Genomic DNA, 27,841 nt, shown 5'->3' with positions numbered 1-27,841 from the left:
GCAGTCTCATCCGTGTCTCTGTCCTCCAATCAGATACAGAAGTCGGGTAAAGCTGTCGTTAGGATCACGAAACAGTCCATAAAAATCTCAGCAACCCACAAGAAGACATCACCAAGCTACAGGAATGGAACAAAAGTGGCTGCTACAATTCAATGAAGAAAAATGTAGTCATACACCTTGGGAGGGGAAATCCAGCATACCAATACCTCATGTGAAACACTCCACTATCCACCACAGAGGCAGAAAAAGACCTGAGAGTATAATGCTACCAGGATACCAGTGAAGGCGAAATCCGTCCCAGTCGGACCGAACGGGTTAATAAAACGGACATTTATCTATTATGCGTATAACGTTTAACTGAAGGACAAGCAAAGTAACAGAGCAGTCACAGGCCAGGAAAGGTCTATGTCAGGACACACACAAAGAGCAGAGCGGCAGGTGGAGCTTCCCGAGGCATCAGCATTCCCCATCCCTCACCCAGTGTACCCCATGCACGCATTTCGAGGGCTCTACGGCATTATGATTCTAATCTTCCACACACTAACTCTCACCTTCCGTGCGGCCCATACCGTACTATAGCATTGTTGAGCCGCTATATACCAAGGTGACTGGCACTAATACTCGCCCCTCCAGTCTTCAACTGCCTCTACGCTCGCTGGTACATCCTTCCCCTTGTAATGAAGACCTGTAGTAGGTACTCATCGTGGCCAGCTTTCTTGCACATGTCTCACACCCCTCCAGTTGGCTCCATGCTCGTTCCTTTGCACCCTATCCTTAATAATGGACACCTCTTGTTGCTCCTAATGGATAGTTTCCTTACTTGCTGGTTTCCTCATTACAGACGGCCGTCCATCTTTCCCTTCCCTCTAATCTTAGTCGCGAGATAAATGGTTCTTTTCTTGGTAACAACTCTGTGTAGAATGGAACTCCAGGAAGCGAAAATATAATTAACTCTAAGGAGTATTTGTAGATATGCGGGACATAGCTGAATGATGGAAAAAATGGCATTAATAATAATAATAATAATAATAATAATAATAATAATAATAATAATAATAATAATAATAATAATAATAATAATAATAATAATAATAATAATAATAATAATAATAATGATAATAATAATAATAATAATAATAATAATAATAATAATAATAATAATAATAATAATAATGATAATAATGATAATAATAATAATAATAATAATAATAATAATAATAATAATAATAATAATAATAATAATAATAATAATAATAATAATAATAATAATAATAATAATAATAATAAATAAATAAATAAATAAGAAGAACAAGAACAATAAAAACAAGAATAAGAACAAGAAGAATGATAGCAATGATGTATTTTGTCAAGCCTCATTAAAAGCTTCCGGCAGCGGTGATCTTTGCGGTCTGTTTGATGTGTTCGCAAATTAAAGATCAACAAGGTGAAGTTGGCGCAGTCCTCGCTAGGCCGCAACCCTTCCGACACAGCCTCCAACACCTCGGCATGAAGGCAGGAGCGCGGCGCCTTCCAACAAACACCCAGCAACACACACTCATCGCTACACAACTATAATTATGTATTTTGAGTTTTTTTCTTTCCGTCGTGGTGGATTTGCGTTCACTCATTTGCATTTATATTCGAAGTTTTGCCGCAGCTCATCATGATGCTAAAGAATCACTAGAGTTTTCAATGGCGTCGCTTTGCGCTGCCCCGACCATTTCAACAGGACATCGAGCACGAACGGCCGGCAAGGGGTACACTCTCGCTTATATAAGGTATAAATGAACCTTCTTGGCGAGCGGGGAGGAACAAGACATCATTAGTATACCCTCTAAAGGTACCACACGTCTCAGTTTAGGCTTACTAATCAAAGGCCGCCAGTTTGTAAGTTGTCTGAGTGTAAATGTTAACCAACGAGCCGCTGCAGATCACACAACAAACCACAATGGGCAGGAAGACCGCAGACACACAGCCATACAAGAACAGGCAAGCCCCAGAGGGCCCAGCCAGGCACCAGAGCGAGGCTATCACACCGCGGCCCACCTGAGGGTCTTGGCGGCAGTGTTCAATAATAAACTAACGCTGGCCACGGTCACTCCAGGTCCCGGCCATCAATGCATCCCGCAGCCCAGCCAGGAAGCCATGGCACGACACACACACACACACACACACACACACACACAGGAAGGAGTCTTGCTAACAGTCAGGGTGAGTGGGCGAACAGCCGCTTGTGTGAGGGGGTGGGGGGGGAGAGAAAGGGAGAGAATTACTACTACTACTACTACTACTACTACTACTACTACTACTACCACCACCAATGAGTCGTCCCGGTAGTCAGCGGAGCGGCGCGGCGGGAGGAGCTGCCTTGACCCGGCTCAATGGGAGTCACCAGACGGGAACATCTTGACCATTGCCACCAGACACAGAGGCATGAAAAGCAGCCCACCACACACACACACACACACACACACACACACACACACACACACACACACACACACACACACACACACAGATACTCGGCAAGAGATTTTTTTTTTTTTTGTGTGTGTGTGTCTGTGTGCTGCCTTCAGACCACTGGCACACACACACACACACACACACACACACACACACACACACACACACACACACACACACACACACACACACATAAAAGCGCACGGTGTAAATTTCAAAACTCTCTCGCTTGCTTTTTCGTGCAGCGACAAGAACATAATGGCAAGAAAAACTTTCCCGGCCGAAGCAGCGACGCAGGAGCCTAAAGATGACGAACGCAACGATAATGAACGCCGGGAATAACAGCGACAGGGACGGACCGAGATGAGGAGGAGGAGGAGGAGAGGGTGAGAGGGGCGCAGCTTTTCAGTCACGGAACACAAGGACAAACAAATGCACAGACCGACAATCACACACACACAGAGATAAAAAAAAAACGAGGAGAGAGAAGTTCACAGCTATAAAATGAGGATATAAATATAAAAAAATGGAAGACCAACACACACACACACACACACACACACACACACACACACACACACACACACACACACACACACACAGACATACGCAGATATCAAATGACGAGGAAGAGAGTGAAGTGTACACCTAGAAAGTAAGAAAACAAGTAAAAAGAAAGGGAAAGAGAGTAGACTTAGAAATCCTACACTTACAAATATACAGAACAGGAAGACACGAAATAAAACACTTAATAAGGTACATCAGAAGTAGAAAGAGGCAAAGAAGCGCTTGTACCTAAAAATAAACGTGCAAACCAAGAATATCTGGTCAATAATCGAATAAATAAGAGGCAGGTCGATAAAGTGATTAGCAGCTGATGCACGTATGGACGATTTTGTCAATATGGAAAATCAATAGAAAATCACAATAACCAGCACCAGGGCGTGTCATGGAGGAGGAGGAGGAGGAGGAGAAAGGGTGAGGCTGATATGATATCGAGACGCATACAGACAGACAGATAGCCAGACAGTCAAGATGGAAATACACACACACACACACACTCACACACACTCAGGAAATAAATGACCAAGTGTGTAAGTGTGTGTGTGTGTGTGTGTGTGTGTGTGTGTGTGTGTGTGTGTGTGTGTGTGTGTGTCTCGTTCACCCCCTTTCATGTCGCCACCATCGTTAGAAGAAGCCTCCGCCCATCGCTAGCGGCGAAAGTGGGCGGCGGGCGGCGTGGGGGAGGGTGGAGGTATCCTTTAGGGCAGCAGAATATTGAGTTAGATTAAGCTAAACACGACACTCCACCTGACGGATTGTGCCACTCAGCCTCGAGTGCCGCGGCCTTGACAATGGGTTTCTCCGATTACGATTAATTGAAATGCAGGTAATGACGCGGCCAGTTGTTTTTTGTAAGAGAGTTTTTCATTTTTAGCGGGATTGCGCCGAGGCCTGGATGACACGGAATAGTCACTGGCATGTTGTTACAGCCACCACCAACGCTCCAGGCCCGACTCTTGCCCTCCTGCACGCCTTGGAGACATTGCGAGGCCGTGTTGGGTCATCTGTCTCCTTGTACGAGGCTCATATGACGTGCTGGGGTGACGGGTGTGTGTGTGTGTGTGTGTGTGTGTGTGTGTGTGTGTGTGTGTGTGTGTGTGTGTGTGTGTGTGTGTGTGTGTGTGTGTGTGTGTGTGTGTGTGCCCCTGTCCTTGTTCGCCGTACGTGATCGCCTCCCGGCTCGCCTCGCCCGTGTCCATCTGGGGGTGTTGTCCCCGGCGCCGCGGCGACCATTTGTAACAATGTCCAGCGGCCACGTGGGACGCAGCGGTGGCAGCGGCCTCTCTGTCGTCTTTTGTCTCACTTTGCCCTCGTGGCGACCAGGCCCACCTCCCTTACCCCGCCTCGCCCCGCCTATCCCCGCCCCCAGGCTCCTGTGGCCCCGCCTGGCAGTGCTGCTTGAACAGGAAAAGTTACGACTCACGGTGTAAAGGATATAAATGATTGTCCTTATTATGTGCGCGGGAAGGGAACAGAACACCAGCACCAGAAAGAAAAGTCGAGCAAAAAATGTAGCCCTTTAGAAATGCTACCTACATCTTCTTGTATGATTTCTAAAATGACTGGCATGATGAGTGTGCCATAAGTGTGCACGTCATGGTACCTCCTTGCCCTTTCCAGTGTCGCCAAGGCATCGTCGCTGAAGGAAAGAGCATCAACCAAGTCGTTGCTGCCGCTTTTAATCTCAACGGGTTGGAGCAAAGTCCGCTCATAGAACCCGTATAGCGTAAGGGCCGCCAGTACTAACTGTGCGCTGAATTTACCCTCTAATTATAAGCATTGTGAAGGCAAGTTAAGTCAGTTTTGCTTAAAGATAACTTGGTAGCCTGACGAGGTGGGTGCGGCAGGGCGTGGTGGTGGAGGCCCCGAGGCGAGGCGAGGCGAGGCCCCCTTTCCCCGCCCGGATATGTTTGCGTCACGCCGTCAAGACTAAGGTGTCCACGAATGCACCCGTTAAAATTAGAGGTAAAGGTGTTGTCCCATCTTCTCGCGAGCATAAGGGATAGGTGAGTAGAGTCCCCTGTGTGCAGTCAATGGCACATGGGCTGGGATGGACAGTTCCTTTCTTCCCCGCCTTTATCCTCCCTTCCCTTAGTTAACAAGGTGAAGCTGGGGGAGGGGGCCCTCGGGGCCGGCCAGGACCCCTAAAAATACCATGCACGAAAATGGGCAGGACAAAAAGTGCAACAAACAAGCGGCGCTACACTCCTTCAGCCGCGGCGACTCTTCACAAAATAACATCAGCGTCGATATGGAAATTTCAAGTCTCATTGTTTGAGCGCGTGAACTTTACGTAAAAGTTACAACTTTGTTTAAATCTGTTTTAATCCTCCGTCTAGACTCTTAGTTTACCATTCTATATGTTTACTCCCTCACCTTTTTGCGCCTTTTCCTTCCTGTGTCCAGCAGTGCGATCAACGGCCTGTGCTCGCCAGGCCAAAGCGGCATCTATATTTATTTTTTTACAGAAGAAAGAGGCAGGTGAATGGCAAAATCTTCCTTCTCAGGATTCTCTATCAACTCGTCCAGTTGTTCCTATCTCAAACTGTATATCTTCATCTACATTATACCATATTATCCTTTATTCTATTTTCGCTTCCTCCCCATCACGCTCGGTCATTTTACAGTGCCTTACAAATACAATAGCATGTCACCTACTATCAATCCTTCCCCGTGTGGTTTCGGCAGCGTGTATATGATACTATAAGGAGCCTTGACTGGTGAAGTGTGTTGTCAGGCTGACGTGCCGCCGCCCGCCGCTCCCCTGACGGACAGCCACACACTGCTGGACACAACTTCTGGCCGGCACGAACAATTTATTTTGAACCAGTGGGCCGTGACAGGGATTCACTCACTCTGCCTCACAAGATCAGCCGCCGCGCGCCGCTGCCTCCCGGCCCGTCACGCCGTGCTCGCCTCAAAACATCCACTTAGCCAAAGCCAAAACAGAAACTACGGAGGCGAGTCCTGAGAGTTGACGGGGTGTGAGGGAGAGGCGGCATGTTGACGAAGGAAACCGTCCGCAATGCATTCTGCTGATAAACGAACGAAGCAGTGAGGAGAGAGTGGTGGTGGTGGTGGTGGTGGTGTTGATAATGGTGTGTGCCCGCTGCCCCTCCCCCCTCCTCGCGATGACAGGGCGCTAGACACTCCATGGAGATATTAAGTTATGCGGCCATTACCACAACCACGACAACCACAACCATCATCACCACCACCACCACCACCACCACCCCCCTGATGATAATAATGCTAAACTCCAGCAAATATTTCCTCTTTACGAAACTTTTGCCTTTTCGTTGTGAGCGTCGCGTGAGCCATTAACAAGGGAATGACTAGCCTATCAAGCTAATGATAAAGTAATACATGTGAATTATTTTGATTCACGGCCCCGCTGAGGCTGACATCGCCCACTGCCGCGGAGACGCTGCGGAGGCGACGCGGGGCTCAACTACCTTATTCATTTTCAGTGTCTGTCTCTAATTTATTCCCTTTGTCCGGGTCATTAGGGAGGCAAATAACACTACTGCTCCTTTCGACGAGATGAGAATTAACAAGAGTCGATATTAAAATTCACATTTCCTTCGTAAGTACAAATTATACCCAGATTAATAGGAAAAAGACTCGGTTCCTGCATATAATTAGAAGCCGGGATCATTAAGCATCAGCGGTAATAAAAAGGATAAATAAACAGGCATATCAGTCCTTTACATTCCCTTTGTAAGTAAAAATAATGATCCAAGCAAGCAAAAAAACAAGCCTTAAATCCTTCATCTAGTTAACCCGTCCGCTGCGATTGGCACGGATTTGGCCTTCCCTGGTAGCCTGGTAACATTATACTCCCAGGTCTTTCTCTGCCTCTGTGGTGGATAGTGGAGTGTTTCCCATGTGGTATTGGTGTGCTGGATATCCCCTCCCATGGTGCAGGACTTTACATTTTTCTTCATTGAATTGTAGCAGCCACTTTTAGCTCCATTCCTGTAGCTTGGTGAGGTCTAACTGTAGGAAATCCGCATTCAAGGGGTTCAAGGGTCTGATCGTTAAGGAGCAGAGAACATGATCAGAGAGGCTCAACTCAACTAAATGAAAGAGACAGAAAAACAGGCAAATACTTCAGCCACATTCCCTTCCCCAAGCAAGAAAAAACAAACAAGCCTTAACTCTTTCATCTTCTTAAAGGTTCCGATCGTTGAGGAGCAAAGAACATTAAGCAAGAGGCTGCGGGACCGTATTCTTAAACATTTCGGCGCCCAGGCACAGACATTTGACAAGGCTGCCGTGGGAGTTGTGGGCATTTCCAAGGGTAGTTTTATGACATTGGCGGTACTGTGACCCTTCTTTTGTACCATGAAAATAAAGAAACACTCATGAGGCCGCGTTTAACCTCTGTTTTGGCCTTTAGAAGTGATTGATGCAAGAGAAGGAAGCGTCTAAGAACACCGACCAGCAATTCCACTAAATGATAAAAACAAATAAACAGGCAAATGCCTTAGTCACATTCCCTTTCCCAAGCAAGAAAAAAACAAGCCTCGGTTCCTTAATTAAAAGTAGGAATCGTTGAGGGGGAGACAGCATTAATGGTCTTCCGGAAGTGATCAAGCCGTGGCCACAAAGGGGACGCCGGATAGCACGGGATAGTTTATCTCCGCGCCTAGATAAGTCGCCCTTTCCGCCATACTAGCGACCACGCCCTCCACCATCACCACCACCACCACCACCGCCACCACCACCACCGCCATCCTGTCACTCTTGTCCTGCCTCCCCGCCTTCCTGCTCGGCGAACCTCCCTCGACTTGAACCTAGAATGCAAATGGATTTCGACCCTGACTCAGACCTCAGCAGGACGGCCGGGAGGCGCTGGTAAAAGGTTTCCATTACCGCTAAAGTGACGTGGACCTCCATCGGCAGATTAAACTGTCTAGTGGCGTAGGCTGCAGGACCCGGCGAGGTCGTTAGGGCGACGAGGGGAGGGAGGCGCTGATTCCAGGCGGGTTATGGGAAGAGGGCGAGGGGCGTGTCTACTCCAGCTATGGGGAGGGAATGGTAGTGGTGAAGGAGCGGGTGTGTGGGGATGCCCGCAGCCGGCAGTGAAAGTGGGGAGTGAGGGGAAGAAAGGGAAGTGAAGGCGTCTCCTATCAGCGGGGAAGAGGCGGTGGAGGGGAAGGTCTCGTGATGACTAAAGAATGGACAGGTGATGAGAGAGAGAGAGAGAGAGAGAGAGAGAGAGAGAGAGCGTGTGCGTGCACGTGTGTGTGTGTGCGTGTGTGTGTGTGTGTATCTGTATGTGTTGGGGGGTAGGTCCTATGGGCGGGGAAAAGACGAAAGGAAGGACGAGTGTGTGGGATGGAAAGCGGGATGGGAAGAGAATGGGTGGATGGGTGGAAAGAGGGAGAGAGAGAGAGGGAGGGAGAGAGAGGGAGAGAGAGAAAGTAACAGCCGCATCATGTAACAGAAATAAGCTGCCCAACACGAATAAGTAAAGTAAGAACGCACGCATCACCTTTGACAGCACCATCATGTAAGGGCAGGCCACTAGAAACCATTCCCGGCCACAAGATTTGCTCCCTTCCTGGCCGCCGGGAGCAACTAAAGGCCGTATCATAAAACAGAATAAGTAAAGCGAATAAGTAAAGTTGGGACTCATTTCTCGCCTCTGACAGCATCAATGTGTAAGAGCTACTGGCCACAAAAACGAGTTGCCGCCCTGAACACTTGCTGCTATTCTGGACACCGAGGGATATTAAAACCCGCATCATGTAACAGAAGGCAGCTGATCAACAAGAATAATCATAATCAAACGTGGAGTGCATTTCTCGCCCCTGACAGAACCATCGTGTAAAAGCTGCTGGCCACAAGAAAGCCTCGCCGTCCTGAACACTGATTCTTTCCCCGCCGCAGACAACGTCCAATCATATTTATGAAGTGACGGCCGCTAACTGAATCAGAATGGGTTCTTGCTGTCAGCGCGGAGAAGCGAAGCACGGAGAACATACACGGACACACACACACACACACACACACACACTGCACATCCAGCATCCACACCACACCACATATCTACACTCACATTACACAAACAACGAAACAAGTAGTAGAATCAAGATATTATTAAAGTTTTACGCATAACGTGAAAACAATTGAAAGTTTTACATGGAGGTTAGGAATGGAAAGAACAGCTGATAAGTCACTTGTCCTCGAAAGCAACCAGCCACGTGCAAGCCCACTGGCCCCTTGTAGTCTCCTCGGCTAAGACCACAAACAAGAGCGTGAAGCAAGGTGAATAGGTAGAGCCAAATGTGAGGGTTGCTGTGTAGTGGCTCCCGGATAACCACTCATTCTCGGAACCCACGTGTAAGTCTATTGGCTTCTTGTAGTCTCCTTGGCCTATACCACCAACAAGAGCGTAAGGTAGGATGAATAGGTATAGAGGCAAGACTGTAGGGTCGCTGTGTAGTGGCCCCCGGATAACCACTCATTCTCGGAAGCCACGTGTAAGTCTATTGGCTTCTTGTAGTCTCCTTGGCCTATATCACCAACAAGGGCGTAAGGCAGGGAGAATAGGTACAGAGCCAAGACTGAGGGTCGCTGAGTTGTGGCTCCCCAACACCCCTGCCCAGTGAAGTCCCTCCGCGCGCCTGTCCATCACGGGCGCACCTTTTTTCATGTTGTTCGCTTCAGTGCGGATTTATTTACTTTTTTTTTCATTTTGACGTCAAGAAGAGTGTGTGGGCAGGACGCGGCGGGTGACAACGGCGGCTGGCGGCGTGAACGTGTCTGTCTGACCCAATGACGCGGCGAGTGGCAAGTGCTGAAGAAGAGTGAGTGATGGATTAGTAGGGATTTCTCTCTCTCTCTCTCTCTCTCTCTCTCTCTCTCTCTCTCTCTCTCTCTCTCTCTCTCTCTCTCTCTCTCTCTCTCTCTCTCTCTCTCTCTCTCTCTCTCTCACACACACCTGCTGTCTATTAACCCGGCCTTGACTTCCCAGCTTGTACCCGGCGCGTCCTGCTACACCCCCTACAGTTTTCCAGCTCTTTTTTAATTCATTACATTATTTCCCGCACAAGCCACCGACGTCAGGAGTAATATGGCACAGTCGAAAAAAGGCGAGGTGAAAGGGAGGAGGCGAGGGGAGGCGAAGGGAGCGGAAATTAACAGTCGGATCAGAGTTTATAAAGACGGTCGCCCGCAATTAAGGGACAGGGGCGATGCAATTAGTCGGTGGTGGAGCGGCGGCGAGATACGACACACTTGTCCTGCCTCGCGACGCCCCACGACCTCTTAGATGCCAAGGCGACGGCAGATCACAGGGCCGCCGGGGCTATTGGGAATGTTTTAGGGGCTACGGCGAGGTCCTGCGGCGGAGGGAAGGAGAAGGAGATCAACGGGCGGCGAGCGGCGATCACAGACACTAAACAGGAGCGTGTGAGTGACGTATAACATTCCTAAAGAGTTGAAATGATATGTTATGATGGTAAATAACAGATAAATGAACACACAATTCAGGATATAAACTCGTGACTTCCAGCGATCATAGACACTAAACTGGAGCGTGTAGGAGACATATAATATTCCTATAGAATTGAACTAATGTGTTATAATTGTAAATAAGAGATGAATGGACATTAGAGGATATAAATAAACAACGTCCATCGATCAGAAACTAAACTCGAGCGTGTGAGTGACGTGTAACATTCCTATAGAGTTTAATTGATATGTTATGATGGTAAAAAAAAAAATGAATGGACGTTATTGTTTGTACTGAATATTACTGTCACAAATAGAAGCTTGAATGAAAGAAGGAGATAAAATGAAGAGTTGACATCGACCGTTCATGTAGTCCACTTGTATCGTCTATGTAGGCTCAAGTGCACTCTCTTAAAGGGGACGCCGTGAGAGGAGAGGAAGACAACACACGAGTAACATAAACGTACAGCTGTTCAGGGAAGTCAGACCATCACGGCAGCCACTATAAATAAAATACCCCTGCGCCAATAACGGGATGGGGTTGTCCAAAAGGCCCCTCACGAGACCCTACCGACGCTAGAGGCAGAACTTATAGAAGAAAATAGACGTAACAAAGACAAAGGACGGGAAAGTAATAGCGGTGGTGGTAGTAGTAGTAGCAGTAGCAGTAGTAGTAGTAGTAGTAGTAGTAGTAGTAGTAGTAGTAGTAGTATTGGTGGGGTCGCGACAGTTTCGGGCCGCAGCGGTGACCGGCAGACCTACATCCCCCACCGGACGCCGCGACAAACAGGCAGTGGCCGGAGCTGTGTAGAGGGACGCCGAACTCGCGGGATAAGAGCGTGATCCACCTGATCCGCCATAATGGACACATAATCACCGCGGGGGCCCAGGGGCGGCGGTGGCAGCGGTGGCGTCGGCCCGTCATGCCACTGCCGCCCCGCACAAACACGGCCGGACTCAGATTAATGCCAACACATATATTAATCACCCCCATTAGTCGGAAAGCTCAGGTCACCCGTCGATATGTGATGTATACAGCGGACGACGGTATACTGGACGGCTAACTGAGGGTGTGTCAACCTTGGTACTTCTCCCCCCACCATACCCAAGCCACCTTACGTCAATTCATGCCCTATTTTCGTCCCTCTACACCCATACAAACACACCCACTGGCATCTCCTTGTGTGTGTGTGTGTGTGTGTGTGTGTGTGTGTGTGTGTGTGTGTGTGTGTGTGTTAGACCATGCTGAATGACACACACACACACACACACACACACACACACACACACACACACACACACACACACACACACACATGTTTAGCGTCGCCTAGCTATAATCAAAGCTGCCGCCGCCGCCCCAAGAGACTCCTCCAAGTGTTGTGTTGTCGACCTGCTCACATCTTTGCCTTGGTTTATGGCTGTGTAGTGGGACGCATCACTCCTCTCCTCGTCTATGCTTGGCCGTCCTTCCTTTTAATACTTTACCTGCCTGACAGCCCCAGCGAGATCCAGCCGCCGCTCACTACTGATGGAATGAGAGTGTTTGAGTCTAGATGCAAGAACGACGTGTCAGGCTCGAGCTAAAGACAAGTGAAATAAGTGATGCGTGCTGTCCCATTACCATCAGCTGTCTCTATCTCTGCCCATGCTAAAGTCACTGCTCACTTCCATTGGCCATAGTACTACCTGTCTATGCTTTTGTTATGCCATGTGTCCCCGAAATAGCTGTCAGCATCACTTCCCCGCTCTCTCACCCTAATACCCACTGCCGCACTCAGCACCACTATGACTCAATCAGGCCAAAGTCTCTGCTTACTGTCACTGCCCATAGTACTATCTCTCTATGCTTTTGTTATGTCATCTGTCCCTCAAACTGCTGCCATTATCACTGCTCTGCTCCTGTTTGACCCTGACACCCACCGCCATAACCGCCGCCCCAAGACTCTCTCAGCTATACCCTCCGCCCTTACCATCCTTATCACTTCCCTCATCATTACACTACTTGTCGCCGCTCCTCCAATCCCTGCCTCTTAACCTCACTCACTCGATGCCCCGTTCCCTCCTCCTGTTGGCCTCTGTATTACGACGCAGGATTGTCAAGTAACACCCTTGCTCACCTACCTAAGGCTCAACACCGCCCGACACCCTCCACACACAACTGACAAACTGACTGAATCCCCGCGGCTTCTGCTTAGTTTGCCCAGAATCGCCGATTACGCCGTTACTACACGTCTTATTAGAGCAAGATAGAATCAACCGCAGACTTACAGCACCACATACCAACAAGCCACAGAAGCGTACGATAGAGGCACCCATAGACATTAGCGTTGAGGAGACGAGCTTATCCACTTGTCCACGAGGTCTCTGTGTACCGGTAACTTGACGATCTGACTGTCTCTAGCGGCGCGGCGTGTTACTACCTACCTCTTCCCCTCCTCTCGTTCCGTCCCTTCCTGTCCTGATACTTGTCCCCTCCTTCCATTCGTCTTGATCGTGACACACACACACACACACACACACACACACACACACACACACACACACACACACACACACACACACTCACACACATGCACACTGTCCCTTTGCAGCTTTAAGGACCAGCGGCTGCAGTTCAGTGTTTTAAATTTGATTATAATTTCTAGGGTAACTTCCAGACAGTTTATGATACCGTGGCCGAGTTTTTCAAGTGCATCGTTATAAGCAGAAATTTTTATAAAGTGTAAATATATATGTGATCCCTCAGAGACTTGATCTATTGCTGCCGATAATTCTGCCTGATAATCTCCGCTACTGTTGCCGTGTTGACGCTAGAAAAAACTTGCAATGTTCAACCGCAGCAATTAATTGAAGCGTACATCACATCACCAGACCTTCTCGCGACGCCGCTGACCGCTCTTCACGCCGACCTCATCCTACGACTTGGTAAACATTGAAACAAATCAACGCACTGTGATGAAGGAGCAAAGAGATGCCGTTAGTGCCTCGCCCGAGCTAGTGGCGGGACTCGAGCTGTCGGAGAGGCGGCGGCGGGGCTCCCACCTGGACATGGCCAAGGCAAGGCCGCCGCGCGCCTCTGCAGGAGTTCAGGAGACTCGCGGGATACAATGCAGTAAAATCGGGGGCGGTTTTCCTAAACGCCCACTACGCTTAGTGCAAAGGGCATCTGAGCACCGGGTGGCCTCTGATTCTGAGCTCCTCCTGTGATCTGTAACATGCAATAAACTTTTTCCACTGAAGTTAGTTATATATTAAATGGCAATTATCATTCCTGTTTTGCATTTCTGAATAATGATGATTGTACGTGCATAGGTTAAACTTTCACCCCAAACTACCAAGCAACATTGTTATATTTTTAAAGTGCAGGAAATTATGGATTGCAAGTTATTTACATTTCTGAGGACAGAAGAATATATTTTGAGGTGAACAGACGAAGGGGCCGCCAAAACAAATCCAGCTTAGAGCTCCGGAAAGGCCAAAACCGGCACAACATTATCGTTATATCATGGTGAGCGTGGCTACATGTGGAGGCACCTCAGTCACTTCTTCCTCCAGTGGGTCAGCGTTCACCACGATGTTCACCTCATCCAGAACCCCCTTCCTTACTCGCTATTTTCTCATCCCTCACACTCAAACTTAATTCAAGAGGGGAGCATCAAGATTTATCACTGTCTTTCTGCGTCTTTCTCTGCCTCCTTTCCATTAGGGAAGCGTATTGGGGTCATTCTATCATATAGTTTTGCCTAACACTTGGTATGCCTCCTATACTGTAAAGAGTTATGAGCAGTTTATCTAGAACAACATATACATAGGCATTTTTCAGGAGGGAGGTATCGGAGCACCTCTGAGACCCAAATTGATCACGTTTTTGCAGTATCTTCCTCCGTTTACTTTCATTGGGTCACGATGCTGCTGAATTTATTGAACACAATTCTGCTTTGCCCTCTGCCTGTCTCCTATACCACAATGATAATTCGAACAAAACATTCCTACATACCAACGGAACCTAACACTTTCAGGCACATCTTCGGCGGGTACAAATATTCACGCGCATTCTGGAAGTCGAACGAAAAGAAAAACTGTTTAAAGACACATTACTAACCCGTTCTCTGAGTCTTTCAATACGTTCGATTCTGCAACTTTTGTGTTTTGTTCTTTTGTGTGAGCCGCGGCGTCGTCTCCAGCCCGTGCGAGCCCCATGTGTCGCGGCGCGGAGGTGGGGCACGGAAGACCTATAACAGTGATCCCTAAACTTATCCGCTGTCCTCGTCTACAAGATTTATCGGCGCTCTAGTCTTTCTTTATCTGGCAAGCCACAGTTTCCTTCCCTAGGACGTAACCATGGTCACACCAGTGCTGTTCAACCTCCGTCTTAGGATACGACTTGAGCCTAACCCTCCAGCTTCCCAAGCGGACTCCGCGACACCCGTTAGTGATTCCAGTCAGACAAGGGTGAAAGGTCATCAGCCACGGGCCGCAGTAAATTCACCCACGAAAGAATAGTCATGATGATGATCATAATGATGATGATGATGATATTAATAATAATAATAATAATAATAATAATAATAATAATAATAATAATAATAATAATAATAATAATAATAATAATAATAATAATAATAATAATAATAACGAAAATAACAACAATAGACTTGACGGTTCGTGTATCAAAATTACTACACGAATTTCCCTTTTCCTTGTTTACTGTTTTATTATAACCACTAAACTACATATATCAAATACTAAACCAACTGATCTTATTTTTGCTAAACGTTATTTTTTCTATTTAATTTACGACTCTCGTCTCCTCTCCCTTAAACAGTAGTAGCCCTGGCACGTGATGAGTAGATGAGTGCATGACAAGGTGAGTAACGAGGAGAGAGGCCCAACGTAGTGCATAAAAAGAGAGGGAGACCAAGGGAGAGAGGAAAACAATGAAGGGAGGAAAGAAGGAAGAAGAAGAGAGGAAGAACAAGGAAAAGAGAGACCAAGGAAGAGGTGAATGGGTTGTGCAAAGGAAGACGAAAGACAAGTAACATCAATGAACAAATAATATACAAAACATACCGCAGAGGAGGTCGCTCACACCCAACACAGACCACATCAAATTCTAACGAAAATGCTGAACAAGAACAATAATTTACTAAGGTTATTAATCATATACATTTGTAGTAAAGTTACTGAGAATTTTATTATTGAACCTGTTGACTTATTATTACTGTGTATTAACTTCATAAAACAATTTCTTTCATGAAAGTCAAAGTTTGCATGCTTCACCCGCCAGTCATCGGTTACCTTGGCAACGAACTAACTAATGCTCGATTTTTTTTGTATTAAACCTCTTAATTTATTTTCCTGTTGAATTTATCAAATAATTTTTTACAAGAGTCAGGGTGTGCATGTCTCACCTGCCAACGCGGACGTTCAGCTTGGTCCTCAAATATCTGACACACGTATTGACAACATTTTTTACAAAACATATTTATTATTTCATTGAATGTATTGAATTTCTTTCTGGAGTCACGGTATGCACGTCTCGCCCGCCAATGTGTACCTTTACTTTCCTAACCAACTCCCTAAACGCCTGCCTCAACGCATTATTAGTGTTAAAGATATGACATCAATTCCATGTTCTCTCCGCTTACTAAGTAACCAACGCCTGTATCCCCGAGTCACGCTGTCACAACCTTAAATCCTAACGGCTGATAACGAATATTTTCCTCAAGAGATTATAAAGACCTACGTGCACACTCTACCTGATTCACTAACTACGGTTTTATTACTTCACAATAATATTTTTCCAGACGTGGCTATAAAGATTTGCTTATACACTCTATCCGAGTCACTAACTGACGACCTAACTCGGTAGAAATTCATTAACTAACCGTAATTACAGACGCCTCCAAGCAAACATCACGCCATGTCAACCTTTAATCCAGGAGGATAATATTTCCCGGTAAGATTATCAAGACATGAATAAGTTACAAGTCTTCGCCGCTCAATGCACACTCTTAGCTTGAGAATAACAGACGCTTCCGCTGAAATTTCGCGTCACACCTAGAATAACCTCAACAATGCATAAGACAACCTCGGATCCTGGCGACTATTATTTTCCAGAGAGTGATATCAAGACATGCATGCGTTTTGGGGGCTTTGCTATTCATTGCACGCCTTGGCCTTAGGAATTACGGAAGCCTTCACTCATGTATCACGCCGAGACAGCCTTAGACTCCTGGCAGCTAAAAATACTTAGCTCTCCACGAGAATTACATACACGCCGATGGCCAGTTCTCTTCCAGCTGCTAAAAATACTTAATCTATAAACAAGGATGTAAACCAGGCAACCTTTCTTTCCTAACACCTGAAAATACTTATGCTCTGTACGCCGACTGCCACCTCTTTTCCGGTTGCTAAAAATAGTTAATCTAAATATAAGAATTTCATACATTGCCAGCTAAATATAGACCCGACAACCGACCTTTTCTGGCACTTGAAAATGTGCATGCTCTGTCCAAGACTTACACTGATGCTGCTAAAAATACTAACTCCAGATACAAGAGTTACAGAGCCACGTTTGTATATAGGCCCGACAATCTTACATTTGCTGGCACCTGAAAATGCTTATGCTCTATTTAAGAATTACATAGACGCTGCCACTCTTAAAATCACGCCGACGGCCAGCTTTCTTCCGGTTGCTAAAAATACTTTATCTAGATACAAGAATTACAGAACCTGCTATTTAAATATAGACCCGACAACCAAAATACTTATGCTCTGTCGAAGAATTATATAGAGGCTTTCATTCCTATATCGCGCCGACGGCCAGCATTCTTCCTGATGCTAAAAATACTTAATCTACGTATATACAAGATTTACAGACACTGCCATTCAGATATAGACGCTGGATAACCTACATACATTTCCTGACACTAGAAAATATGTATGTTCTATGTATGAAAATTCAAGACAGAGAGACACTTTTCCTGGCAGCTCAAACTTATTCGTCATGTCCATGAATTATAAATTGCTTCTATTCTTTTTCTTTTTACGTGAGGAAGGACACGATGTAGATAATGAAAAAGAAAAGGAGAAAAAATGAAAAGTGTGAACGAGAGAGAAAAAGAAAGTTTATTAATATTCTTGCATTTTCCTTACATTAACGCGATCTTAAGTTATCCGTTTAATTGACATTACGTTATCTGTTTAATCAACTATTTTACGAGGCATCTTTAAGAACGGAACCTTTACGTTAAAAAAGCATTACCTGAACTTTATTGTGCATAAGACATAACTCTGTGCAGCTGCCTACAACTCTCGGTGCACGTGTTGGGCTCAAGGGTAATTGATGGCGCGCGTTCCTACATCACGGGAAAGTGACACACGATTCCTGGAAGCTAAGAATACGCCGCGGCCTTGGCGACACGCTACCCGGCGATTGCAAATCCTTGACAATAAGAACAGAAGCATTAACATATAATACTAACTACCTCCGCACTGCCATGTAAAATTTAAGAACACGTAAATATCACAAATGTGTGTCTCGTCAAGACAAGCTTCAGTTATTTTCGCCAGTCAAAACTACTTTATTGTGGGCGCAGGACCGTGGGGAAAGACTACATGTATCCGCCAGTGCACGTGTTTGACTTGAGAGTGATTGACGCGAAGGTGACGCACAATCCCTGGAAGCCAAGAATACCGCCGCGGCCTGTGCCCCCGCCAGTGGTGTCTGGCTGGCTGGCCGGCGGAGGGTCCTGAGCGGCACAACATTACGCCCTGACAGCCGACCACACTTCACGGGTCTCGCGTGTCGCCACCTCAAGTGTCTCGCCGCCCCTCAGACATGCACGTGACAAGGCTTACAGCCCAGCGTGGTCACCTGTGACAGAATCGCTTCCACGACCCGCACCCAACTACATATCAAGCGACGCTGACAGACTTTTACTATAGTCGTCTAAAACTTGCCTCCCTCCCTGCCTCCCTCCGCTGTGTTTTAATATCTGAGAAAATAATGAATAACACATGCAGCAGGTCCCGAGGCGACGCTAACGGGACTTCCTACATACAGTCTTTCGGAACCCTTCATTTCTCTCTCCTCCCTCCCGCCCGCTCGTCCCATGCTGCATGTTAACAAAATTATAAAAAAAAAGTAATAGAAATAAATACAGTAATGACGAGACTACGGAGACGAGACATTCTCGTCTTTGGAAACCTTGCCCCAGTCCCTACCTGCCTGCCCGCGTGTTCGTTAAAAAACAAATGTCTGTTAATAATGGTGATGATGATGACATCGGTATTGTTGAAAATAATAAAATTAACAACAAAAGAATTAATAATAATATGATTGTGATATAAATAATGACACTCTCTGAATCAGCAGAACAATAAGCTATTGTGTAACGAGTGAGCGGAAGCAACACGCAACTAAATACTCAGTTACAATGGTTTACAAAGGCCGACATCAGTTTGCCCGCCACGTGGCCGCACACAAACATTCCAGCTAAATATTGGATACTTTGCCAAACTGAGTGGCCAAACATACGAGACGCAAGGCAGCGGCGGGCATGTGGGCCGCCCCTGAGTATCCCCACGGCCCCGCTGGGCAGGCTGTGCCTGGTTAGGCCTTGGAGACGAGCCCACGTGCCGCCTTGCTCAGCATGGGCCGCCAACACTCGGCTGGCGACAGGCAACACACACATGACTGCCATCCCGATAAATACTGCTGCTTTCACTTACGGTTATGTTCTACTGACTACCGTGTACCAATTTAAATAAAAAGTCATTTCCTAGAGTACGTGCAACAAACTTTCCAGCCCCGTCACGCTCGTGCCGCAGCCAGACTTCGTCGCGCACCCGACAGCCGACTGCCCGCAACCTGTCACTCCCCTGAGCCGGGGTAAACAACTCGTGAGTTGCACACAAAACAACATTTGTTGAACGTTGGTGCACATGAATAATGGCAAAACGTTGCCAAAGTTTGTGACAACCTTTGCCTTCCCTGTGGGGGTGACCTGCGGGCCGCCAGCAGCACTGCCGGCACCGGGACGCTGCTGGGTCTGGCTAAGGTGAAGATGAAGATTGAAGGAAAATAAGGCGGCCTTACCTGCCATAGCCACGTGCGCCCACAGGCACAGGGCGAGGGACGCCATCTTGGGCCGGCCACAAGATCTCAACGGCGACGGCATCGTCCCGCGGCGGCCGCTGCTGTGTTGCTGCAAACGGTGTCTCCGCGAGGCCGCGGCCTCGCCACGCGGCGCACTAACACACAAACCTCAGCCACACGATCTTACTAAATGCACTTCAAAACTTCAATACACAACACTTTTATTCATATGATTCTCATAAACTTTTCTTGGCCAAACTTTTTCTATCAACTAAGTGCCTTTTCTTTAAATTACTTAATACGAAGTGTACGTGAAGGGGTCCTCCACACAGTTCACCTCACAAACAACAATGCTTATCCACCACGAAAGCAGAATCAATACGAAGGATCAATATTTATCAAGAAGGCGTCGCTTCCTCCCTGTGGCGAGGCGCGGGGCTGCTGCGGCCCCGCTCACCCGAGGACAAGTTTGTCAGAAAATTGATCAAGATGAAGCGACTGATTTATACATGTTACAATAAGTAAAACAAAATAAGCCCGACTTTCAATATTTGACACTGGGTACTATTATGCAGTGATAAGATATCTCAATAATATTATTACAGGCGGCGCGTAGTAATGTTATAATTGGTCCAAGAATACTCGTGAGCGCCGGGGGTCAGGAGAATCAGCTGCTCGGCTGACAACATTTCTTAAGAGCTGTCCTGGGCTGGCCTCGTTGTCACCTCTGCCAGGCGGGCATGTCAGGCGCGAGAAAATACTCTTAATGTCAACTTGTCATGTCATGCAATGAACGTGCGTGATGTCATGCACGGCGGCACATCATCCAGACGAGGCGGAGCGCTCGGCCTCGCAGCGTGGCGAGAGGGCCTGACTGACTGGCGGCACGGCAGGGAGCGGCGCCTTGGAGCGAGTAACCCAATGTCCCGCGCTATACGACGGCCAAGAGGACACTGGTGCCTGACTCCGCCCCGCTACCCAGGCGACCCAACAGTCCCCGCCCCAGCCCCGGCCCGCAGGCGCACCTCCTTCGCCACACTCAAAACGCACCTGTAAGACCATACCTGGGTGGCGCACATGGCGGGAGGCAAATGCCGAAAAATACAGATGACTGCCAGAAAAAGCGACGTCTCGAGAAACAAGCGGAAGAGGACAAACACCTCCATAACGGAATTCCGGGTCGTCATTAACACAACGGGACGCTTGGGCAGGATAATCCCTCGCGCCCGACGACGAGGCTTTGAAAAACTAGCGACAAAAATCATAAATATTGCTCAATCCCGCCAGGCCGTGAGGAGCTAACGGCGGGGCGCAGGCGAGGCGAGTAGCAGATGAATCCAACCCCACCACACGCTGTCATGTCCCACTGTCCAACCCCTCGCCCTCCCTCATCCTCCCTCGCCTTCCCTCACCCTCCCTCATCTTCTCCCTTTCCCTCCCTCTTCCTTCCTCTCCCTTCCACCTTCCAGCAACACCTCCCACGCCTGCCTCCCCAACCGCCGCCCACAGACACCGCCCCACGGACACTAGAAGAGCTAGCTGGGTTCCCGATGGCCGTTTTGTTGTAGGGAAAGGCAATGAGTTTAGCTGAGAATTAAGTGTTATATTCAGTGCCAAGATAAAGTGCGAGAGGCATGATCCTTAAGTGACAGACGCCTACACGGGCACTAGAAGATAGCACGGTTTAAGATTTCCGTTTGGTTGTAAGGGAAAATAATGAGATAAACGGAAAGTGAAGGGTTTTATAATGAGGTAAGATTATGTATGGGTGGCAAGGCCCTCGCACAACACAAACACCTAATCGCAGACACAGGGGAGGAGTCTGGTTTGTGGTGACCGTTTTAATTGTACGAGAGAGCAATGAGTAACGCTGAAAAATGAGTGTCATGTGTTGAGGAAAAATATAGAGGGGGCAAGTACCTCAAGGATCAAACATCTCCACGTACGTACAGTAGAGGAAGTATCTGTTTTACAAAGGTCGTTTTAACTGTAGAGGGCTATGAGTAACACTGAAAAACAAGTGTTTGTGTTGAGGCAAAATGATATATGGGGAGGTGAGGGGCGGCAAGGACCTTGAGGAACAAACAAACATCCCCACGAACAGTAGAGGAAGTATTTCTTTTACAAAGGCTGTTTTAAGTGTAAAGGAAAGCTATTCTGATACACTGAAGCAAAATGACGTAGGAATGGGAATATTCTTAAGAAGTTGAGGTATCGGTAAGAAAATACATGTTTAACAAAGGCCATTTTAGTTTTAAGAGAAAATTAGTGTACTGAGGCAACATGGCATGGAAGCGGGAATGTTCTAAGAAGCTGAGGATGTAGTGAGAACATTTTCATTACGGTATAACAACAGGCCATGATCAAAACAATAAAGAGATACCCGGAACACGGCGCCTTAATAAATGAAAAAAGAACAGATGCCGGTTAATAAGGTGTTCTGATACTTCAATACACTTAAGAAGGTGAGGAAGCAGTAAGAACATTCTATTATGCTCTAAGTGACAGGCCATGATCAAACAATAAAAAGTACTCGGAACACGGTGCCATAATGAGAAAATAAAAACAGGTGCCGGTTATAAGGGTGTTTTGATACTCCGGTGCCCTCCTCGGAGCTAATTACGGAGCCCGGGAGAAACTGGTCGGTAATGACATCGCTAATACTTCCCGGAAACCATCGGCCTGAACGCTGGGGAGGCAAGACTCGGAATCCGGCACACTATGTAACAGCTCTCTTCCTCCCTGCGTCGTGTGTTAAGTGTTCCACCCACCAGTGACGGCCGCTGCACCCAACCCTAGTATTCCATATCTCTCTATTGAACAGGTAAGGTTAAGTTAAGAGGTGTTAGGTTAGGTTAGGTATGGTTTGGTTTGGTTAGTAATTTGAGGTAACTTTGAGTGGAAATAAAACCCATTACTCTTGAACAGGAAAGGTGCGTAAGGTTAGGTCAGGTATGGTTTGGTTAGTTAATTCGGGTAATTTTAAGTGGGAATAACAATGAGAGTATTTTCCAGAACACCCCAAGGTTAGTTTTGGAGCTATACCCGAGCACCTTTACTCGGAGACCACATACCCGATATTCTTGAAGAGGGAAGATACGTAAGGTTAGGTTAAGTTAGGTGTGGTTTGGTATAGTTTGAAGAAGAATGAATAAGAATAAGAATAAAAAACATGAATGAGAATAAGAACAAGAATAAGAATTATGACAATACTGAGGGTGAAATATTTCAGGCACATCCACAGGTAACAAAAGACACCAACGGGGGCAACAAGTCTACGGTCATAACTCGTGGTGCATGAATACTTGATAGGAAACGACTCTTCGCTCCTACGTACTGCCGCTATAAACTGTTTTACTGAGCCCGTAGAAATTATTATAGCTGCCCCAGAACAACACCTCCTGCAATAAAAGGGCGTTGTAGGCACGTTATGGTGAACCTAGAGTGACGGTACAGTGACGGAGGCCTACGGGATGTATATACGGCGAATAGCAAAAGGATGAAAAAAAAATATAGCAATACCAATTTACGTTGAGAACATGAGAGCGATTGTACGTAGTGTTTGAGATTTATATGGACGTGCTGGCAATGGCGTGGTGGTGGTAGTAGCAGTAGTAGTAGTAGTAGTAGTAGTAGTAATGGTAGTAGTAGCAGTAGTAGTAGTGATGGGCGGAAAAGGACGTGTGTTGTGTTGAGGGGCGGAGGGCCAAGTGTAAAGTCTAATCGAAATTACTGCCATGTTTTTTTTGTGTGTGTGTTTTTTCGACATATCTCCAAACACACACACACACACACACACACACACACACACACACAGAAGCAAGACACAAGCAAGGTTAAACAAAGCAGCCCACACACACAAGAAAACACTGGCTAATGGTTCCACAAGTCTGTAAGCCATGACGCACGTTGTAGCCTTCGCGGGACAGACAATGGTGTTAGCAAAGGTCAGCACGCGGGACTGGCAAGTGACCTATGTGATTGCTGACATTCAAACAAGTGAAGTCCAAGTTCATGAAAATTGTTCGTCTGCGCCGACAGCCGCCCTGAACAGCTGGGCCGCATAATGGTTCTCGGGGAGTAGCACCTAAATATCAAGGCGATTTCCGCGTCAGACATTTAGGAGATCCGTCTCTCTACACGCATCATGATCATTATCCTCTTGACGCAGTATTTTGAGGCTCCACGGTGCAGGGGTCCTATTCTTAACGTTTCGGCGCCCAAGCACACACATCACGGCCAGGTTTTCGTGGGAGTTTTGGGCATTACCAGGAGTAGTTTTATGGCCCTCCTGGTAGACTGATCCTTCTGTACCGTGAACTTGGGGAAACACTCATGAAAACCCGATTGACCTCCTTTTCGGCCTATGGAAATAGTTGACGTGAGAGGTGGAGGCGTCTGAGCATACCGACCCAGGCGCCCACCAGACCTATCCCTCTCAGCCGGGGAGATCTATACGAAAATATCAAGACACTGCCAACGCCTAGCAATATAGAAGCAGTGATTAGCAGGCTTTTATTCTCATTTGCTATTTTGCCTTTGAGCTGCTTTCTTTACTATAATAAAACGACAAATTTATCACTCTCATTTTAGAGTGTTTCGCACCTATACCACAAAGACAGTATCTCCCAAGCCTGTCCCCTTCAGCATGTACACACTGAGCAGGCCGGGAAAGCCCATACAAGAATATCATGGCAATTTTTACGTCAAACAATGTGGTAATCCATCCATCACATAAAAATGCTCATCATATTTCATTACCGAGTGTTTTGCGGAGGGAGTTTAGAGTAGGAAAGGGATCTAAGGGAAGGTCCTGCATAACCCAACTCCAGTAAGTATCAGGGAAGAGGAAGGAAAAGTAGAAGAGGATGAGGCCGATGCATCCTGTGAGGGGGAGGCCGGAGGAGGAGGTGGACGTAGGGAGGGAGGGGCATATCAATGGGCGGAGAGAGTCTGGCCAGCAGCATTAAGAGTTATATCTCAGAGTGGCTCCCTCGCCCCGGGCTGCTCCACTCTGCCCCCTCTTTGTGTGTGTGTGTGTGTGTGTGTGTGTGTGTGTGTGTGTGTGTGTGTGTGTGTGTGTGTGTGTGTGTTTATTTATGTATATGTGCCTGTATGTATGTATATTTATGTGTATGTATGTATGTATGTATGTATGTATATATATATATATATATATATATTGATATATATATATATATATATATATATATATATATATATATATATATAATAATAATATATATATATATAATAATAATAATAATAATAATAATAATAATAATAATAATAATAATAATAATAATAATAATAATAATAATAATAATAATAATAATAATAATAATAATAATAATAATAATAATAATAATAATAATAATAATAGTAATAATAATAATAATAATAGTAATAATAATAATGACGGCACATACCTTATCAGTAGGCAGTAGACGGCGGGCGGGGTCGACGATGCTGCATGGGAGTCTTGCTGCGAAAGAAAGAAAAGAAAAGTAATATCACCTTGCACTGGTAAAAACAATTATACGTTAAGTCGTAAAGAATAAAAGTTGTAACAAGACAATCATTACAGTGGCTACGCTTAAACCTGTATTCTTAAACGTGTCGGCGCCTTCGTTCGCCTATTGGAAAACCTCCCGTAGAAATTGCTGGGCTTCTCGTGAACAATTTTGTGATCCCAGTGATGGTTTTACGCGATTTCTGCATCACGAACGGAAATCAACCCATGAAACTCCGGTTAATCTTCTATGTGGCCTTGGAAAACAGTCGTAAGGATAGCCCGATACGTTCAAGAATACGGACTTTAGATTCTTTGACAGCACCACTCACAGATCCTCTCACTACCCGAGCGTTAGCAGCCATGTACTGACACTGATCCTGCTCGTGAATGTGTCAGGCGGCAGTTACAAGGACCAATCGAGTTAATCACCAAGGAAGGTCCATAACGGGCGAGAAAACTCTAATCTTAGCCATTGATCACATTCATGCATCTCGCAACAGTCATGACGAGCCTTTTGTAGCCTCCTCCTTATCCTTGCGTATAAGTGAAGGGGCCGGGGCGGGAAGGTAAGGTGAAGGGAGGAGCCGTGTGGGGCGCCGCGAAGGACCGCTGGAGGGTGTATAAAGGAGTAGTAGTTTGTTTCCCGGCAGCGGCGAGATATTGTTCAGGGACTCCGTGAATGTAAGCGGTGGCCAAAGAATGCTTCTTCTTTAGCCTGACAAAAGGAATTTTCTCAGATGCGAGGAAAGAATGGTCGTATCTGGTCTAGCCACCTCGAGACGCCTTTGTTTAGGCTAATGCTCCTGTAGGCTGCGTGGCGGGGATAAACTCGCGTTAACGTGTGATTTAACAGAGTATTCAATTGTGAGCCTCCTCCTGATCCCATCCCTTTATTGTTTTTGTTTGGGCCAGTGGTTCTCAAACTCCATTAGCCAATGAACCATTTGAACTTTTTTTGGAAGGGGTGCTGGTCACGTAAGCTCATCCAGAATATAACTTCAAGAGGAGAAAAAGGGAAACAAATGATACGCCGGCAGCACTATATCAAGAACCCCAGCTGAGGTCGCTGCCTTTTCTCGCCGGGCAGCGAGCACTAACTGGCGACCGGGGCTGAACTTATCTGATAACTTAACAAGATGTATAGTAGAAAGCCGCGTGTCATTACTTCCCATTACAATACGAGGGCCGCTGACTAACGATAACAAAGTCGCTTAGCGCAAGAAACATTCACGTAATTGGACGATGCCCTCAGGCGGATCACGGAGCCTTTACTCTTCTTAACTTTTCCCTCCACCCCTGCGACGGAGGTCAAACATTTCCCGCAACTGTGATGAGTGACGCCGATTTAGGAACCAACAATACACCGACGGGACAAAGAAGTGATTGTGTGCTGTACTTAGTGGCGGGAGTGGACGGAGAGAACAAAGAAAGAGACTGCTAAGGGAAGCCTAAGTGACCCTCCCTACATTACGTAAAGACGCTGTGATGAGTGACGCCGATTTACGGGTCAGTAATACACCGACGGGACAAAGAAGTGGCCGTGTGATAGCGTGTCTTACTTAGTGACGGGAGTGGACGGAGAGAACAGGGGAGAGAAAGGCTGCTAAGGGAAGGCCCAAGTGACCCTCCCTACATTAGGTAAGACGAGGAAAAGAGAGAGAGAGAGAGAGAGAGAGAGAGAGAGAGAGAGAGAGAGAGAGAGAGAGAGAGAAGGAAATCTGAGGCAGTGCAATACGTAATAAGCAAATCGAAATCCATAAAGATAGTTCGGGAGTCTACTGGAGGCAGCTGAAACGACCCTCGACTCCAGTTAAGCGGAGAGCAAGCACCGGCGAGGCACACGGGCGATGGGCGAGGCGGGGCGGCGGCGGAATGGCAATGAGTCGCCGAAACGGGGCAAGAAGAGAGCGAGAGAGCCCATTGACTGACTCGGACCACTGGCGCCGCCGCCATAACCGATCTGCATTTCCGTGTTTTTATAATTACGTTTTAATCCTTGGCGCTTTGAAGCAGAATTGGAGGTGAGGTGGGAGAGGTGAGGGAGAGAGAGGTGAGGTAGGGAGAGGTTTGGTAGGGAGAGGTGAGGTAGAGAGAAGTGAAGAGGGCGAGGTGAGGTGGGAGTGGTGAGGTAGGGAGAAGTGAGGTATGGAGAGGTGAGGAAGGGAGAGGTGAGCTAGAGAGAAGCTTCGGGGAACATTCTTAAATAAATCAGCGCCCAAGCTCACATATTTGACAAGACTTTCATGGGAGTTTTGGGCGTTTCCAGGGGTAGTTGTATGCCCCCAGTGGTAGTTTAACTCTTTTTCTGTATCATGAACCTAAAAAAGCACTCATTAGAACCCGCCTTACCTTCTTTTCGGCCTTTGAAAATAGTTGATGTGAGAGGTGGAAGCGTCTCACAATACCGACCTTAGTATACCGGCTTTAGTTCGCTGTCACCGCCTGCCTTATTGCTCGTGTCTACCCCAAAGAGTTGAAGCTTGAGGGAGGCTGCTGGTAATAGTTTGACAAGGCATCTTTTCTGCTACATAAATGCGTAAAGCACTCAAGAGAACCCGACTAATCTCCGTTGTGGCCTTGTGAAATATCTGTTGCGAGATGCGAAAGTGTCTAAGAATACGAGCTTAAGACACACACGACGGACAGTTCCCCAAGGCCGAGGCTCGCACAAGGTAACAAGAACCGGAGAGGAATGCAAATGGCGCTGGTGTTCCTGCTCGTTGTCTGAG

General features: G+C 46.9%; 1 protein-coding gene across 1 annotated transcript in view; it reads right to left on the bottom strand.

Annotated features, from left to right (window-relative positions):
* Positions 1 to 19,643, bottom strand: part of LOC127009417 (lachesin-like) — a 321,398-nt gene extending 301,755 nt beyond the window's left edge. The window contains exon 1 of the mRNA XM_050882510.1: positions 19,598 to 19,643. Within this exon, the coding sequence (XP_050738467.1) occupies positions 19,598 to 19,643 (46 nt within the window). The remainder of the gene's footprint in view (positions 1 to 19,597) is intronic.
* Positions 19,644 to 27,841: the final 8,198 nt, after the last annotated feature.

This window comes from Eriocheir sinensis, chromosome 40, assembly GCF_024679095.1.
Source record: "Eriocheir sinensis breed Jianghai 21 chromosome 40, ASM2467909v1, whole genome shotgun sequence".
In the NCBI taxonomy this organism is placed as follows: domain Eukaryota; kingdom Metazoa; phylum Arthropoda; class Malacostraca; order Decapoda; family Varunidae; genus Eriocheir; species Eriocheir sinensis.
This window is presented reverse-complemented; position numbering and strand designations above follow the sequence as displayed.